The sequence below is a fragment of the Paroedura picta genome, chromosome 12, assembly GCF_049243985.1.
Source record: "Paroedura picta isolate Pp20150507F chromosome 12, Ppicta_v3.0, whole genome shotgun sequence".
Lineage (NCBI taxonomy): Eukaryota > Metazoa > Chordata > Lepidosauria > Squamata > Gekkonidae > Paroedura > Paroedura picta.
In genome coordinates, this window is record NC_135380.1 from 25,972,146 (window position 1) to 25,986,256 (window position 14,111).

Sequence of the window (14,111 nt, forward strand, 5' to 3'; positions counted from 1 at the left end):
GAATATAAAAAAAGGTGAAACTTTTCCATTGCCAAAGAAGTGAACAAGGGTGTCTAACTTCAAATTGCCAGCAACTCTGTGTTTAAAAAAACATTTTATAGTTAGAGCTAACTTCACTTCTGGGAAACACATAGATTCCTAGAAAGGCATGACATCACTTCTGGGTTTTCCTGGAAGTGAGGTCACACCATTACTGACAGCCTGCTCCCTTTCCCCACCCCTCTGGCTTCCTACTACTTGCCAAGTCTAGTTGGTGCCAATGCAGCAACAGTACTTCCAGAGTGAATCTGAAAGTGATATCACCACATTGGACTGATGCCCTTGGATCCATGCAAACTCTATGGGATTGGTTTGCTTGTTTATTCAATTTCTTATCTACCAATATCGCAGAATGTCTTGCAGCAGTTTACAGTAAGAAATAAAAACCCAACATAGTTTATGATAAAGCAGTTTACAATAAAAAATAAAAACCTGACATAAAACATTGAGTGAACATTGGAACTCCAGTGGCAGACCAATCAAAATCCAGCCCCCAGCCTCCTCTTTATCATAGTGTTTCAGGTGAATCCTAGAATGTCAACCCAGTACAGTGGCGTCACTTCCAGATTTGTGCTTGAATTAATGTCGCTGTGCCAATCTGTCACCAGTTTCCCCCCTAATTTCATACTTGCTGTTCCATGGAGCTGGATGGGTGAGAGCCAGAACAGAGATCTTCTGTGACAGGTTGTACAGTGAACTAAAGAGAGCATGGTCTATAGGTAGGGCATGATCATTCCTATTCTATGCATCTGGGTAAGTTTAGCTTATGGGCACTCCCATTTTGTATGTGGAAGAACATCCAGTTCGGATGGTCTCCCCTCAGGCTAATGGATCCAGGTAGTTTCCAGGCATGTAATTCTTTCAAAACTTTAGTTGACCTCTAGAACAGGGAAGGGGTCCTGCTGATTAATATAGTTGTTCTTCAGTATGGCCTCCCACTGTCTAGAGCTCCTTTTGCTCCAGGGTATACTTACGGAGTTTGGGATAATGAAGGAATGGGGATGATGAAGAGAGCATCAGGAGGGGAAAGCTTAGGACAAATACAACAGAACACAGTAGAAAGCTCATTTTAGAGCTTATTCCCTGGTAATTTTTCTTCTTAGTGTGTGAAATAAATTGCAGTCTTGGAATAGGGCCTTTAACTTTTTACAGCAATTATTGAACGTCTGTGTACATTACACACATACTTATATACACAATGAGTCAAGTAGTTTAATTCCAATTAGTTCGACAAAAGAGTGATCTAAACACACAACAATATGGCTGTGTGTTGATGAGCAATTTAATCTGAAATGATATAACATATTTCTTTGGGCAGAAAGTGCTTAAAAGTTTGGCATGTCTTTTGGCTACAGTAGACCTTGAACCATAGATACTGTGTCCTTTTAGATGGCTTCTAATTCAGAGATCTTGAGTTGTGTATAGAAGAGAGTGGAACATCCAGAAAGCTACCAGCCACCATGGAGTAATGGTTAATGTTAGACAGTGGTCTGAGAGTCCCAGGTTCAGAACCTCACTCTGCAGTGGAAGCTATCTGGGTGATCCTGGGGCAGCCACTCTCTCCCAGCCTATCCTACCTCACAGGGTTGGAATTTTTGTAAGGATAAAATTGATTAGGAGTGACTGATGCTATCAGTCCACTTTGGATCCCCATTGGAAAGAAACCAGAGCACAAAAAAATAAATACATTATAAAAAGCATTGGGTGGATGAATTTAGGGATTTTTTTTGTATATGATAGAACATATCTTTCTGATGAGTTTGGCATAAGTAATGCTTTTGGTGCATTGTGTTTGAAGTTAATCTCTTGGATTAATGCCTCCCTAGATGCCTAAATCTTTCTATAATCATCGGTTTCTTCTAGGAGCAATTTTCAGTTACTCTGGGGGATATTTCTCCCTTTCCCCTCCATATTCATAATTTTATAAATGGCCTCACTGGTTGCCGTCTCTTCTTCCTGTGGCAACCAGGCACCACCTTTGGAGTATAATATTATTCATAATCTGCTGGAATGTCATTGGTAGCAGTCACTTGGAAGCAGTCCCCGGCTGCCCCGGGAAGGAACCATAAAGCGTACCGTTTAATTTGGGTCTTACAATCAGCTTGTACTTCCCCTGCTTGCCTCCAGGTTAACTGGATTTGCAGGCTCCTGCCTAACATTTAATCCACCCAAGGCTTTGTGATTGCTTCATTATGCCCGAGAGCATTTCAATCTGTTTCTTATAGTGTGCAGGAGGAAAGAGGAATTTTTCTTCAAAATGCCTCACTGTCAGGAAAACTGACATTTTTCTATTTGACTCTGCTATAAAGGAGTTAGCTGACAGAAACAGTGATGTATCTGTGGAAAGGGATTCATCTACCTGCTCGGGGTTTTGTGTGTGTGTTTGTTTGTTGAGGCCCTGTAGGTAAATTGGGTTTTCTGGTGGCTGTGCTCATGTTCTGCGACTGCAGATCAAGAATCAAAAGGCCGTACGGCACTGCTCCCAGAAACAGGGAGATGAGAGGTAAATCTGCCTGACGGGCAGGGAGGAAGGAAGGGCAACTCGTACTGCTGATATACAAACATAAACTACTTAATATGAATTTGTCTTTTAAAAAGTACCAATTTTCGTCATTTAGAATCTGCTGTTCCAACGTGATTATGTTTATCTTCAGTTGCCAGACAAATGCATGGCCAGGTATTCAAATTACATGGTCCATCAGTGCATCTGGGAGGGCCAATCTTTCTATTTCATTGAAGAGATAGGAGCACCTTTTTCCAGTGTATTCTGGAAAGCATTCCCAAAACCAGTAGGACTGGCCTCAGTAACCTATACCTTGGCACATGGACATGGTAGCATCAGCAGTCATAGAATCATAGAGTTGGAAGGGGCCATACAGGCCATCTAGTCCAACCCCCTGCTCTATGCAGGATCAGCCCAAAGCATCCTAAAGCATCCAAGAAAAGTGTGCATCCAACCTTTGCTTGAAGACTGCCAGTGAGGGGGAGTTCACCACCTCCTTAGGCAGCCTATTCCACTGCTGAACTACTCTGTGAAAAATTTTTTCCTGATATCTAGCCATGGGCAAGCTTTAAATTGCAGTGTATTCCGTTTGGGTTTAATTGAAGCCTGCTTCTTTAATCTTTGCTGCTATTAAATTTGGAGAAGTGTTGTGACTGTTTCTTGCTGGTCGAGTTAATTTTGTGGTGTTAACTTTACCGTTTCAAATAAGTTGACTGCTGAAAGATACTTTGAGTGCTTTAGGATAGATGGGGAAAGGCATAAGTTTGTATAAAGAAGTGGAAGCGGCTCTATTCTCTAGGCCAGGGGTAGTCAGCCTGTGGTCCTCCAGATGTTCATGGACTACAATTCCCATGAGCCCCTGCCAGCAATGCTGGCAGGGGCTCATGGGAATTGTAGTCCATGAACATCTGGAGGACCACAGGTTGACTACCCCTGCTCTAGGCTATAGCCTGGGAGCCAGAATTGTAATTTTTTCCAGCCTCACAATCCGATACCCTCACAAGTGATTGAACTCCATAATAAAGTTGGAGCCTTCTTACAATAAAGACTTCAATGAAATGCAGCAGATGCTTTCCCAGTGCAAGAGAATATGGAAGGGCTCATTATTTTTTATTCTTCATGTGATGAACATCTGAAGCCTGAAGCCATGCGATACTTTACTTGCCGAAATCAGGATTGGTCCACAAAGGACTGGTCTACATGCTCAGAAGGCTCTGGCAGGCCACAGAAACTATGAGTGGTACCAGCTGCCTGACACCCCCCCTGGTCTAGTTCTTTCGCCACACTTGGTGTGTTGCCTAATTTCAGTGGCTCAGTTTTGTTTCACTCTTCATTAGATTTGTGGAATACCATTGCCTCTCTGCATGTTCTCCTCTTTCCTAGCTGAATGTGCCAAATGCCATTAATTTCCACTTATATATTCTCCAGTCTTCTGATTCTCGACTGCTCTTCCTTCTAGGTCTCCCAGAGTGTGTTCAGTCTTCTGAACACCAGAATGGGATAGGAATGCAGCAGCTATGGGAGAGAGGGATAGAAAACAAGGATAAGGCCAGAGGAGGGTAGTAGTTAGAGTATTACATTTAGGGGGACCAGCTGGCAACCAACAGGAAGCTGAGCCGTATTGTGGAGGGGCTCAAGGACAACAGAGTGGAAGAAACAACTCCAGGCAATGCTGCAGTGAAAACCGGAAGAGATGTCATTGTGATGTGATTATGGCACTTCCAGTGTCTGGCCAGGAATGATGCTGCAGTAGGGTTGCCAGCTGTAGGTAAGGGAATTACTAGATATTTGGGAGGGTTAACCCTGAGGAGGGTAGGGTTCAGGGAGAGACCTCAGTGGGGTATAATACTATAAAGTCCACCCTCCAAAGCATCCATTTTCTGCAGGGGAACTGAGCTGTATAATCTGAAGAACTGCCGTGATACCAGGAGAGCACCAGGCCCTACCTGGAGGTTGGCAACTCTATGTCATGGTGTTGCCTGTTGCCTACTGCCTCCCACTGCTGAATTTACTGTCTACCTGGATTAGGATCTGGGACGTTTGAATCCCCATGTTGCAGTGGAAATTCGCTGGATGACTGGTCACTCAGGGCACCCCACTGGGTGATTGTGGAGCTAAAAATCAAAGGGGGGGATGAAGTTGTAAGCTGGTCCCCACTGGGGAGAGAAGTTGGGTATAAAATATCTGTATGAATAAATTAGTGTCCCCTAACTCTCTCCCCAGCTCCAAACACCCACCACAAGAGCCCTGCTTTCAAGCTTGCAAAATAGCTACCACTTAGGCCTCTGGTACAATCTACACGGTGCAGCAAGAATCAGGAAACTTCCAGAAAAGCTACCAAGGGAAAGTAAAACTGCAGCTTGCCTTCAGAAGACTAGAGCTCTCTGGTGGCTTCAACATTCTCCTGTAGCAAAGGCCTCCGTCAGTGCACTGTCAGCGTAAACTGTGTACTTAGTTCTTACTCCTAACACATAAGTCAGAAAGCAGACGGTGGCTCAGTGGGTGCACTTTATTAAACTCCTTTATTACTGGTTTGCCAATTGTTTGTTTTTTGCAGTGCGGCGAAAAGTCTAAGAAACAAGCTGGAGCGTTCTATCTGCTTTCATATATCTTGTGGCTTTTGGGGGCAGGGGGGGGGGAAGTCACCTCCATCCACGCGCTGTTATTACGCTTGAAACAATTTTTCTTCTCTTGCCAGGTCCCCGGAGAGGTCATTAACACACTGTGTGGATACAGGACTCTAAGTAAAGAGGTAACAAAATTCTTGGTCTATCAAGGGCTTGAAGTAAACACCAGGCAGGCCGAAATATAGGGGGTCCCTCTTTGTCAACAAACATCTGCAAAGGGATCCAGGGAGACGAGGGCATCGGCAAGGGAGAAGCAAAGAAAAGGAAGACGCAGATGAGAGAGTTTTCCCGTACAACCAAAATGAAACAAATAGGCATCTCAGAGGAGTATTGCTATGAGCTTTTGAGGAACATTTGTTCCTAGCTAGCTGCTTGCGGGAAAGATCTACCTAGCTATCACCCGATAGTCCTTAATGGCTCCAAAATTCACTGCCTAAGGCAGTGATTGAAAGAGCATTTGAAGTTTGCTTGTTACTAGATGCCAGTGACCCTCTGGGACTGGGGTGCACACTGGGAACCATTACGGTGTGTTCATAGACCAATTCACTCCTGGTTTGTGGCCTCTGCAGAGCTGTTTTTGAGAATGGGAATTGATTCTGGCCTTATTTGTGTTCTGACAATGAGGGTGAACCTTGGAGGTTTTAAGCTGACACAGTGAATGACTGTGAAACACTCTTGGCAACCTTTGCATTGAAGGAACCTGTTAGGCAAGGGAGAGAGGTGTTTTCTACACATTTTAAGACATTTTTTAAATAGGCAGAGTTATTTTTAAAAGAAAAAAAGATGCTAGATTTAACAGGCCAAATACAAGAGGTGTGTCATGCAGAACTTTTCTGCACGTGGATGAAAGGCACTGGGGGTGTGCAACAGTGGTGAATGGGACAGTCTGCTGTCATTTATAGCTGTTTTGTTTACAATGAAGAATGAAAAAGGGCAGGCTGGACTATGCTGAAACAGCTCAAGATTCCAAACAAATGCTTATAATAATGACGTATTTGTATGTATGTTTTCCAGTGCACCTTACCAAGAAGTCATTGTAGAGGAATATTATTATTATTACTTACACAATCTTTCTGCCCCTTAAAACCAATCAGACAAAGTCAGGGAGTCTAGGTCTTACAGAAGCTATTAATATGGCACCTCCATGTGTAAATAAAATAGACCTCTGAACAGCAGGTCCTCAGGGACAAATAAGGAAGGGATGCTTCATTCATTCCTGCCATGCTTGTAAGCGTCCAGAGGGATCTAGCTAGCCACTAAAATATTGGACTAGACGGACCCTTGGTCTGATCCAGGATCATTGCTGTTAAGGTACGTCATTTAACGAGGGGTTTCAGACCCCTTGAGACAATTGCACAGAGGCACTCTCTGCATCCACTTTTGAGTAGCCACGACAGTGCTATCACATGATAGCCAAGTGGCGCCCCCATGCTCAGAGGACATATATCTCTGATTATTACACTGTCCTCTTTATTCTGACCCTAGATCTAAATTCTTGGCAAGCTGTCTTGTGGAGTACAATGGACTGATGGGGATAGATAAAACTTGCTTGTTTTCATTAGGTACTGTCCCTTGTGTTACTCACAATATATCCCTTTTTGCAATGGCTGCAAAGAAAATGAGGGCAAGATTTGTGATGAATGATGTTATTGGTAATTTAATGTGAATGTTAAAGTCTTATGACTAGGCTGGAGCTTTTCTACATATTATGCTCTTGTTTTGTAATGTTTTGCAATGGCCTGCGGCTGTGAGCAATAATCTCAATGATAATAAGGATGACTAATAAGTATTGGGTACAAGTGAGACCGTTTTAAGGGATCCATTTGAAACACAACCATGACGTTGACCACCCTGTGGGCATTTGAGGGTACCGAGGGCCATAGAGAGCGTGCCTAAGCTCATCATGAGCCCCATTTTATTCAATTGGGCTTGCTCGCAGGAAAGCATTCTTGGGACTGATGCTTAATCATCTGAGCTGCCAGTGGATAGTTTCACATTGAGCTCTTTGATGGATGTGCTCAGGATTCTGGTGCTACTGAAAGCCACCAACTGCAAATTAGACCCTTGCCTTTCTGGCTAATTGAATTTTGCCAGAATGAACTAGCTGCCCTGCTCACCAGGATTATACTTTACACATTTTCAGAGAACACTGAAAGTTGTTCCTGTAAATCCGCTCCATTATTGAAAGACACAGCTCTTGTGAAGAAAGAACCTGCTAGGTGTAGGTTGTCTCCAATCACAGTGATTGAGTGGGTGACAGCAGAGCCACATCAGAGATTCCTGAGTGGTTTGCCTGCCCCTGAGTCATTTCGGTCAGGCTTGAGGCCTGATTTTAAGACTGAGATAGGGTCGGTTCTGCGGATGGATGAGCAGTTTACAAAGAAATAGAAGAAATGCTTCTCTGTCAATGTTGTTGATCCACTGTCAGATATTGCTGGAGTATTTAGATATTGGGGTTAGCCACCAAAGGTGTCAGTCTTCTCTGTCAGACATATGGAAAAAGTTTCCATTTAAGAGGCTGAATCCTCCATATGGGTAGATGAAACACAATGTTTCTCAGTCCTCTGTCCTCTCGCCAAGCCCCCAAATGAGTTCATTTGTCATTCTGGAGCTGAGCATCATTAATATGCTGGTGACACCCAGCTATACCTGTTATTCACAAAGCCTCCCAAAGCATTTCTCTGAATTGATGCCTCAGTACTGTGGGTTGATTCGGATAAACAAGCTGGATCTAATTCCAGATAAAATGTTAGGAAAGATGATGTTTTGGATGGGAGTGACCTGTGATTGGCAGGGACGGAGACAGGAAGTGGTGGTTTTAGACTGAGGTTCCCACAGTACCTGACACACAGGGTCTGACCATGATCAGTCCATCGGGTTGCAGCCTGGTGGTGGTCTTTGACTCGGACTTCTTAATGGAAGAACAGATTGGAGCTGTCTCTGGGAATGCTTTCTTTATCGTATCAAGAAACTCCCTACTGGATCCACCTAAGATAGTCTCACTGGTCTGGGCTTCTGTGACGTCTAGACAAAATTGTTCCAGTGATACCCTCACCTTGAGGAATGAACTGCCAGTGAGCATGTGGCCAAAGGCCCTGTCCCTGCCTGCTTCAAGGAAGCAGGGCCAGTTCTACAGCCAAGCCACCCAGGCACCTGCTTGGACTAATGCAATGAGGGGTGCACCGATGCACCACAAGCTCTTGGTTCACTTCCAGCATCAGAGATGACTGACATCACCTCCTGGGCCTTTCACTGTGGGTTGGGTCCAAAAAGGAATGGCTGGTGGCTTTATTTCTAGGCCAATTCCCTCTATTTTGTTTGACTTGGCTCTGGCCAGAAGTGGCACAGTCCCAGAAGTGGGTGGGTGTAACTTGCTTGGGGAAACATGAAGACCTTGAATGGGTCCTGTAAGGGAGACATGTACACTTGCGGATGAAAGTGGGGGTACTGGTGACCGTGCTTGCATTTGCAGGGTGATTCTTTGCAAATATTGTGGATAGGTGGATTGGATTGTTTGCTGTGCAAAGTTGATTTTAGCATCATTGTAAGCTGCTCTAAGCTCGCGAAAGAACAGGGCAGAACTTTAAATGAATAAATATGAACACAGAAGATTTGGTCCTCCAATACAGGACCAAATGGTGGTTTTCTGAAGTTCTCTGAAACCTCCAATGAAGTCTGTGAGAAGAGTGTGTGTGTGTGTGTGTGTGTGTGTGTGTGTGTTTGTGTATGTTTGTGTGTTTGGACTCCACTTCTTTCACTGTTCCTTATTCTGTTTGCAGAGGCTGGAACTGGTAGACTCCATCTATGTGCGTGGCTGCATCCATGCAGTGGGCTTGTGGCTGAAAGACAATTTCGAGGCGACTTTTGGAATGGTTTGCTCTTTGCTGCTTCCTCAGGTATGTGGATTGTTTTGCTATCTTGGGACTCTTCATCCTTTTCTTTGCTAAGGCAGCGGTAAAAGATAATAAATCTTTATTTTTACATCGGCAAGTTTAGATCGTGATAAATTACTTTCCAGACTGTTCAGACCGAAACAAAAATACTGGAAACAGAAAACCGGGATCCATAAGGTGTTAAACATGCTTATTTGGAAAGATGAAAACAGGAGAGTGGTTTCTGTGTTAAACAATATTATAATTAGGCTAGGGAGAAAGCCCGCTGCAGCCCTAAATGCAGCAGGTGCTAACGGGACGAAGGTGGAGGGGGGAGGCAGTTCTGGCAAGGCGCGGAGCAGCCGATCTTCCCCTTGCCTACCTCCCCCTCCCAAGGCAGTAGGGCAACTGTGCATCACCCTTGGGGCTGGTGAGCCTGGGGCCACCTGCTGCCGCTGCCACCTCATTCCCAACCTGTGATGCAGCGCCATGACAGCCATTTGGAAATGGAAAAATCTGTTACAGCTGGACTAGGGAAAGGAGGATCACAGAGCCATCTTGGTATAGCGGTTAAGAGCAGCAGCCTCTAATCTGGAGAGCCATGCTTGATTCCCCTCTCCTCCACAAGTAGCAAGCCGGGTGACCTTGGGCCAGTCACAGTTCTCCCAGAACTTTCTTGGCATCACCTACCTCATAGGATATCTGTTGTGGGGAGAGGAGGGGTAGGCAATTGTAAGCCGCTTCGAGATTCTTTTGGGTGGTAAAAAGCGGGACACAAAACCAGCTCTTCTTCTTCACATGAAGCTATTTGATACGGAATCACACCATTGAGCTACCAAAGTCAGTGGTGTCTTTTTCAGACTGTCAGCAGCTCTCTTGAATCCCAGACAGAGATTTTTCATATCACCTACTGCTGAATTCTTTTCACTGGAGGTGTCAGGGGCTGAACTTCCTATTTCAAACTATCCCCTCGACTACCACATCCAGGCACAGCTGCTTCTGGAGGCGTTGCTAATGAAACAGAGAGAGAAGCCATCAGCACTGTGATAATACCCAGCTCCAAAGCCCTGTGTGATTTCATTTAGTGACCTGGTATAAATATCAAAGATTATTTGTTTCCTAGACGCCCCAGTACCTTGCCTACTCCGTCTCACTGTATCCAAGTCTCCGCAGTGCAAAATAATCTTGTCGTTGTTATATTTGGCAGTGATCCAAGAGAAACTCAGCAGCAGGTGTGTAAATATAGTTTATTAACCATCCCATTCTATTTTTGCGTTGCAAGTATTTTGACAGAAAGTTATATAAGTTTCCAGCTTTGCGGTTGTCTCCCAAATAAGGCGAGGAGCAAAGATCTGGAATAAATAAATGGGATCAGTTAAGGAAGGGCCAATGGCTTGCAACCATTTGCAGGCTGGCTCCTGAAGGAACTTGCTCATTCTTTCCAATATGCTATAAAATGCAGTGCGAGAGAAAAGATCAAGTCTTCCCAGTTACAAGAGCTCAAGCTTTTTAATGTCCCTAATATGCTGATTAGACACCTCCTTTGCTCCCAATTGTGTTTTCAGTGAAACAACCACTAAATATCAGAACTACCAAGGTTAATCTGTTCAATTTCTGCTTATTTCATAATTGCAATTCACAGCTCTGTCGGCTGCAACCTGATGGTTCGTCAGAGATGCATGTCAGATATGTCAGGAAATGGTTACTGTGGAGTAGGTTGCAGAGTCAGTGTAAACAGAGGATGCACCTGCTTGTCTCTAAAGCAATTATGCTACTCTGTGATTTTATTTTTTTAAAGCCTTTAAATTTGTAACATAACAATTTCCCTCCAACAGTTCCTTCTAACCAGACTTTGTTTGCAAAATAAAAGAATCTTTTGTTACCTGGCCTCAGTGATCCGTGCCACAGTCACCTCTAGACTGGATTACTGTAACTCGCTCTATGTAGGCCTAGCCTTGACCCTAAACCAGAAATTACAGCCTGTCAAAAATCCAGCTCCACAATTCCTCACTCAAATGCTGTGCAGGGCCCACATTAGACCAGTACTGCAGCAGCTACATTGACCTCCAGCAGAGTTCCAGGTTCACTTCAAGTCTGGGCCCAGCATCTCTAAAGGACCACCTCCCCAGAGGGCACTTAACTCAGCGACTGCAAACTGACTGGGAGTCCCCGGCCCCAAAGAAGTCTGAGTGGCCTTGACCAGGGCCAGGGCTTTCTCTGCCCTGGCCCCCGCCTGGTGGAATGAGCTCCCAGGGGACATCAGTGCCCTAACGCAACTGGCACAGTTCCATAGGGCCCGCTAGACAGAGTTCTTCCACCGGGCTTATGGTTGAGGCCAGTTTGGACAATTAAATAAGCTGAACATTGATGGGTCTCTCCTCTCTATTCTCACTCGCCTTGCCCCAAGTGAGATGGACAATAAACACCTAAAGTAAATCCACTGGCTGGTATAGCCAATGAGACCTGGCATATTGTTTTACTTTTTAAAAATAATCCATGGTTGATTTTTAACTATTTTAATTGTTTTATAGGAATAATTGTAGGCTGCCCTGAGACAACAGGTTTGATAGGGGTCATCTATGAATGAACGAACGAACGAACGAACGAATGAATGCTGAAATTTACCCTCCCCAAAATTCAATTCACCAGACTTGCCCAGCCAAGTTTGCCACTGACTCAAGGAGGCTTTTCCAGGAGCATAACGACCCTTACTATGTTTAAATTCTGAAAATAATATCTCCATTTAGCTGCTATGACTGCAAGCAGCAGCAGAAGAGAAGGTTAATATATTTCTCTTTCCTGTACCTTGTCTCAAAGCAGCTTACAATATCCTGAAACAGAGAACATTATTGCTGTAGCAGAGGTTGAAAGGCCCGTGTGATGAAGCAGTACACTTTTTACCTTGTCAGCGCGCGCTAATGATTCTCCCATCTCAGGGCCTTTAACTGCTGCTAAGGAATGAAGGCATGACAGCCGGTCTCTGAAGATGCTCTTCCCTCTGAATTGCAATGTGGGATTCAGGGGATCCTATGCCAATGCTAATGAGGCACAACTTAATGAGAACACCTCCAGTCTGCTCGGGTTAGAAGTCAAAGATCACACAAAAGGATTGCAGCATACACATAACCCCTTTTTATCTACAGCAGGGGTAGTCAACCTGTGGTCCTCCAGATATTCATGGACTACATTTCCCATGAGCCCCTGCCAGCAAATGCTGCTATTTTGCTTCTCCAGCCAGACTCAAGAGGTTATTAATATGTGTGGGCCCTTGGGATAGACCAGAGGTTCTCAACTTGGGGGTCAGGACCCATTTGGGGGTCCAGTGACCCTTTCACAGGTGTCGCGGCTGGGGGGGGAGCATTGCTCCGCCTGCACGTGCCTGCACTCGGCCGCCAGGCACTCCAGCGCAGTCTCCGGCCAGGCGCTCCAGGTGGTGGCCCAGCTTGGCGGGACAAGAGGCAGAACTGAACTGAGAAACCCTGGGGAAAAAAACAATTTATATACAATCATGAACAATGGATCTTTATGCCATTGGTCAGTTCCTATTTAATTTCTGTGAAAGAACACTTGCATAGTTTTATGGTTGGAGGTCACCACAGCATGAGGAACTGTATTAAAGGGTCACAGCATTAGGAAGGCTGAGAACCACTGGGATAGACATTTGAATGTGATGTTTGTTCATTTGTGATATTGGTTCATTTTTTTAGTCTTTTACTCTGAACAAGATTATTAGATCAACTGAATGGCACTGCTATACAATGCGACAAACTTCAGCCCTTGTGCAGACAACAGTTCCAAGGGTTATCAGTGAGCGCAGAGGGGGGCTGGATTGTACCCACTCCAAGGTCCCAATCCCAGCATCTATTCATTGATTCATACCTCTGCTGGGCAGAGGTCCTTGGTTCAGGGGTCATGCATCCTGCTTGGCATGCAGGAGGACCCTGGTTCACATGAACTCATGAGCATGCCTTATAGTGAAACAGACCATTGGTTCACCAAGGCCAGTATTGCCTACGCAGAATGACAGCGGCTCTTCTCAAGCAGAGGACTTTAGGGACTGAACCTGGGACCTTTTGCATGCCAAGGAAATGCGTTACCACTGAGCCACAGCCCCTCTGGTATCTCTGGTATCTCCAGTTAAAAACATCAAGTAGCAGGGGCCTGAGAACATGGAGAGCCACTGGAAATTGGAGTGGACAGTATTGGTCTTGATGAAACAACAGCAGGATTCAATATAAAGCACCCCGATAGGTACCTGTTTACTGACTCTGTGCACACAGGCTTGGTACAAAAGCTGAATGCATCCATGCATACAATTCTGATGTAAATAGCCTCTCGATAGGCTGAAGACAGGTAGGGTAAGAGCTGTGGTCCTTCCTGTCTCCTCTTGTTGTCAACACAAGGCTTTGACTGATTGTATAAGCTGTAATAGTTAGTTAAATGTCCATGGATCTGAATGTAAACCAAACAAGAGCTCTGAAGACCAGACTGCCAATCCCAACTTTGCTTTTACATGATACTGCCATTAGTTACAGCCACACCAGAAAAGACATTCCATCTAATTAAGGAAGAATGCCTCTTCCAAGATAGTACCAGCTACCCACACTCCTGTAAGTATGTGTATTTTTTAAAAAAAATTAAATGTTCATTAAGATAGTCTTATTATTTGATAATACTTTTTAGTCAATCAAAAGAACCTTAGTTAATTAATGTTAATTAATTGCTTAAATGACAGTATTTGCTGGCGTATAAGACTACTTTCCCCCCCTGAAAAACATGCCTCCAAGTGGGGGGGTCATCCTATACGCCAGTTGCACTTCAGTTGGGATAGACATAGCTGCCCATAGTGGCCCATAGTACTGTAATATAATGTAACAAGCTCTATATTTTGAGTGGAAATGTTGGGGGGTCGTCTTATACACCCAGTCATCTTGTACGCCAGCAAATACAGTAGTCATATGCAGTTTGACTCCTCCCCCCACCCCCAAAGAAATAAGGTAGGGAAAAGATAAATGGAGACAGAGATGAGGAAATTTTAACAAAAGTTACATCATTGTGCATGTGTCTTCC

General features: G+C 44.5%; 1 protein-coding gene across 2 annotated transcripts in view; it reads left to right on the plus strand.

The window, feature by feature from the left end:
• Window positions 1–14,111, plus strand: part of LOC143822182 (tetraspanin-15-like) — a 97,310-nt gene that overhangs the window by 67,951 nt on the left and 15,248 nt on the right. For both annotated transcript variants that reach the window (XM_077307052.1, XM_077307051.1), the window contains 2 exons: window positions 5,241–5,294; window positions 8,949–9,065. In XM_077307052.1, coding sequence (XP_077163167.1) covers window positions 5,241–5,294; window positions 8,949–9,065 — 171 coding nt within the window. The remainder of the gene's footprint in view (window positions 1–5,240; window positions 5,295–8,948; window positions 9,066–14,111) is intronic.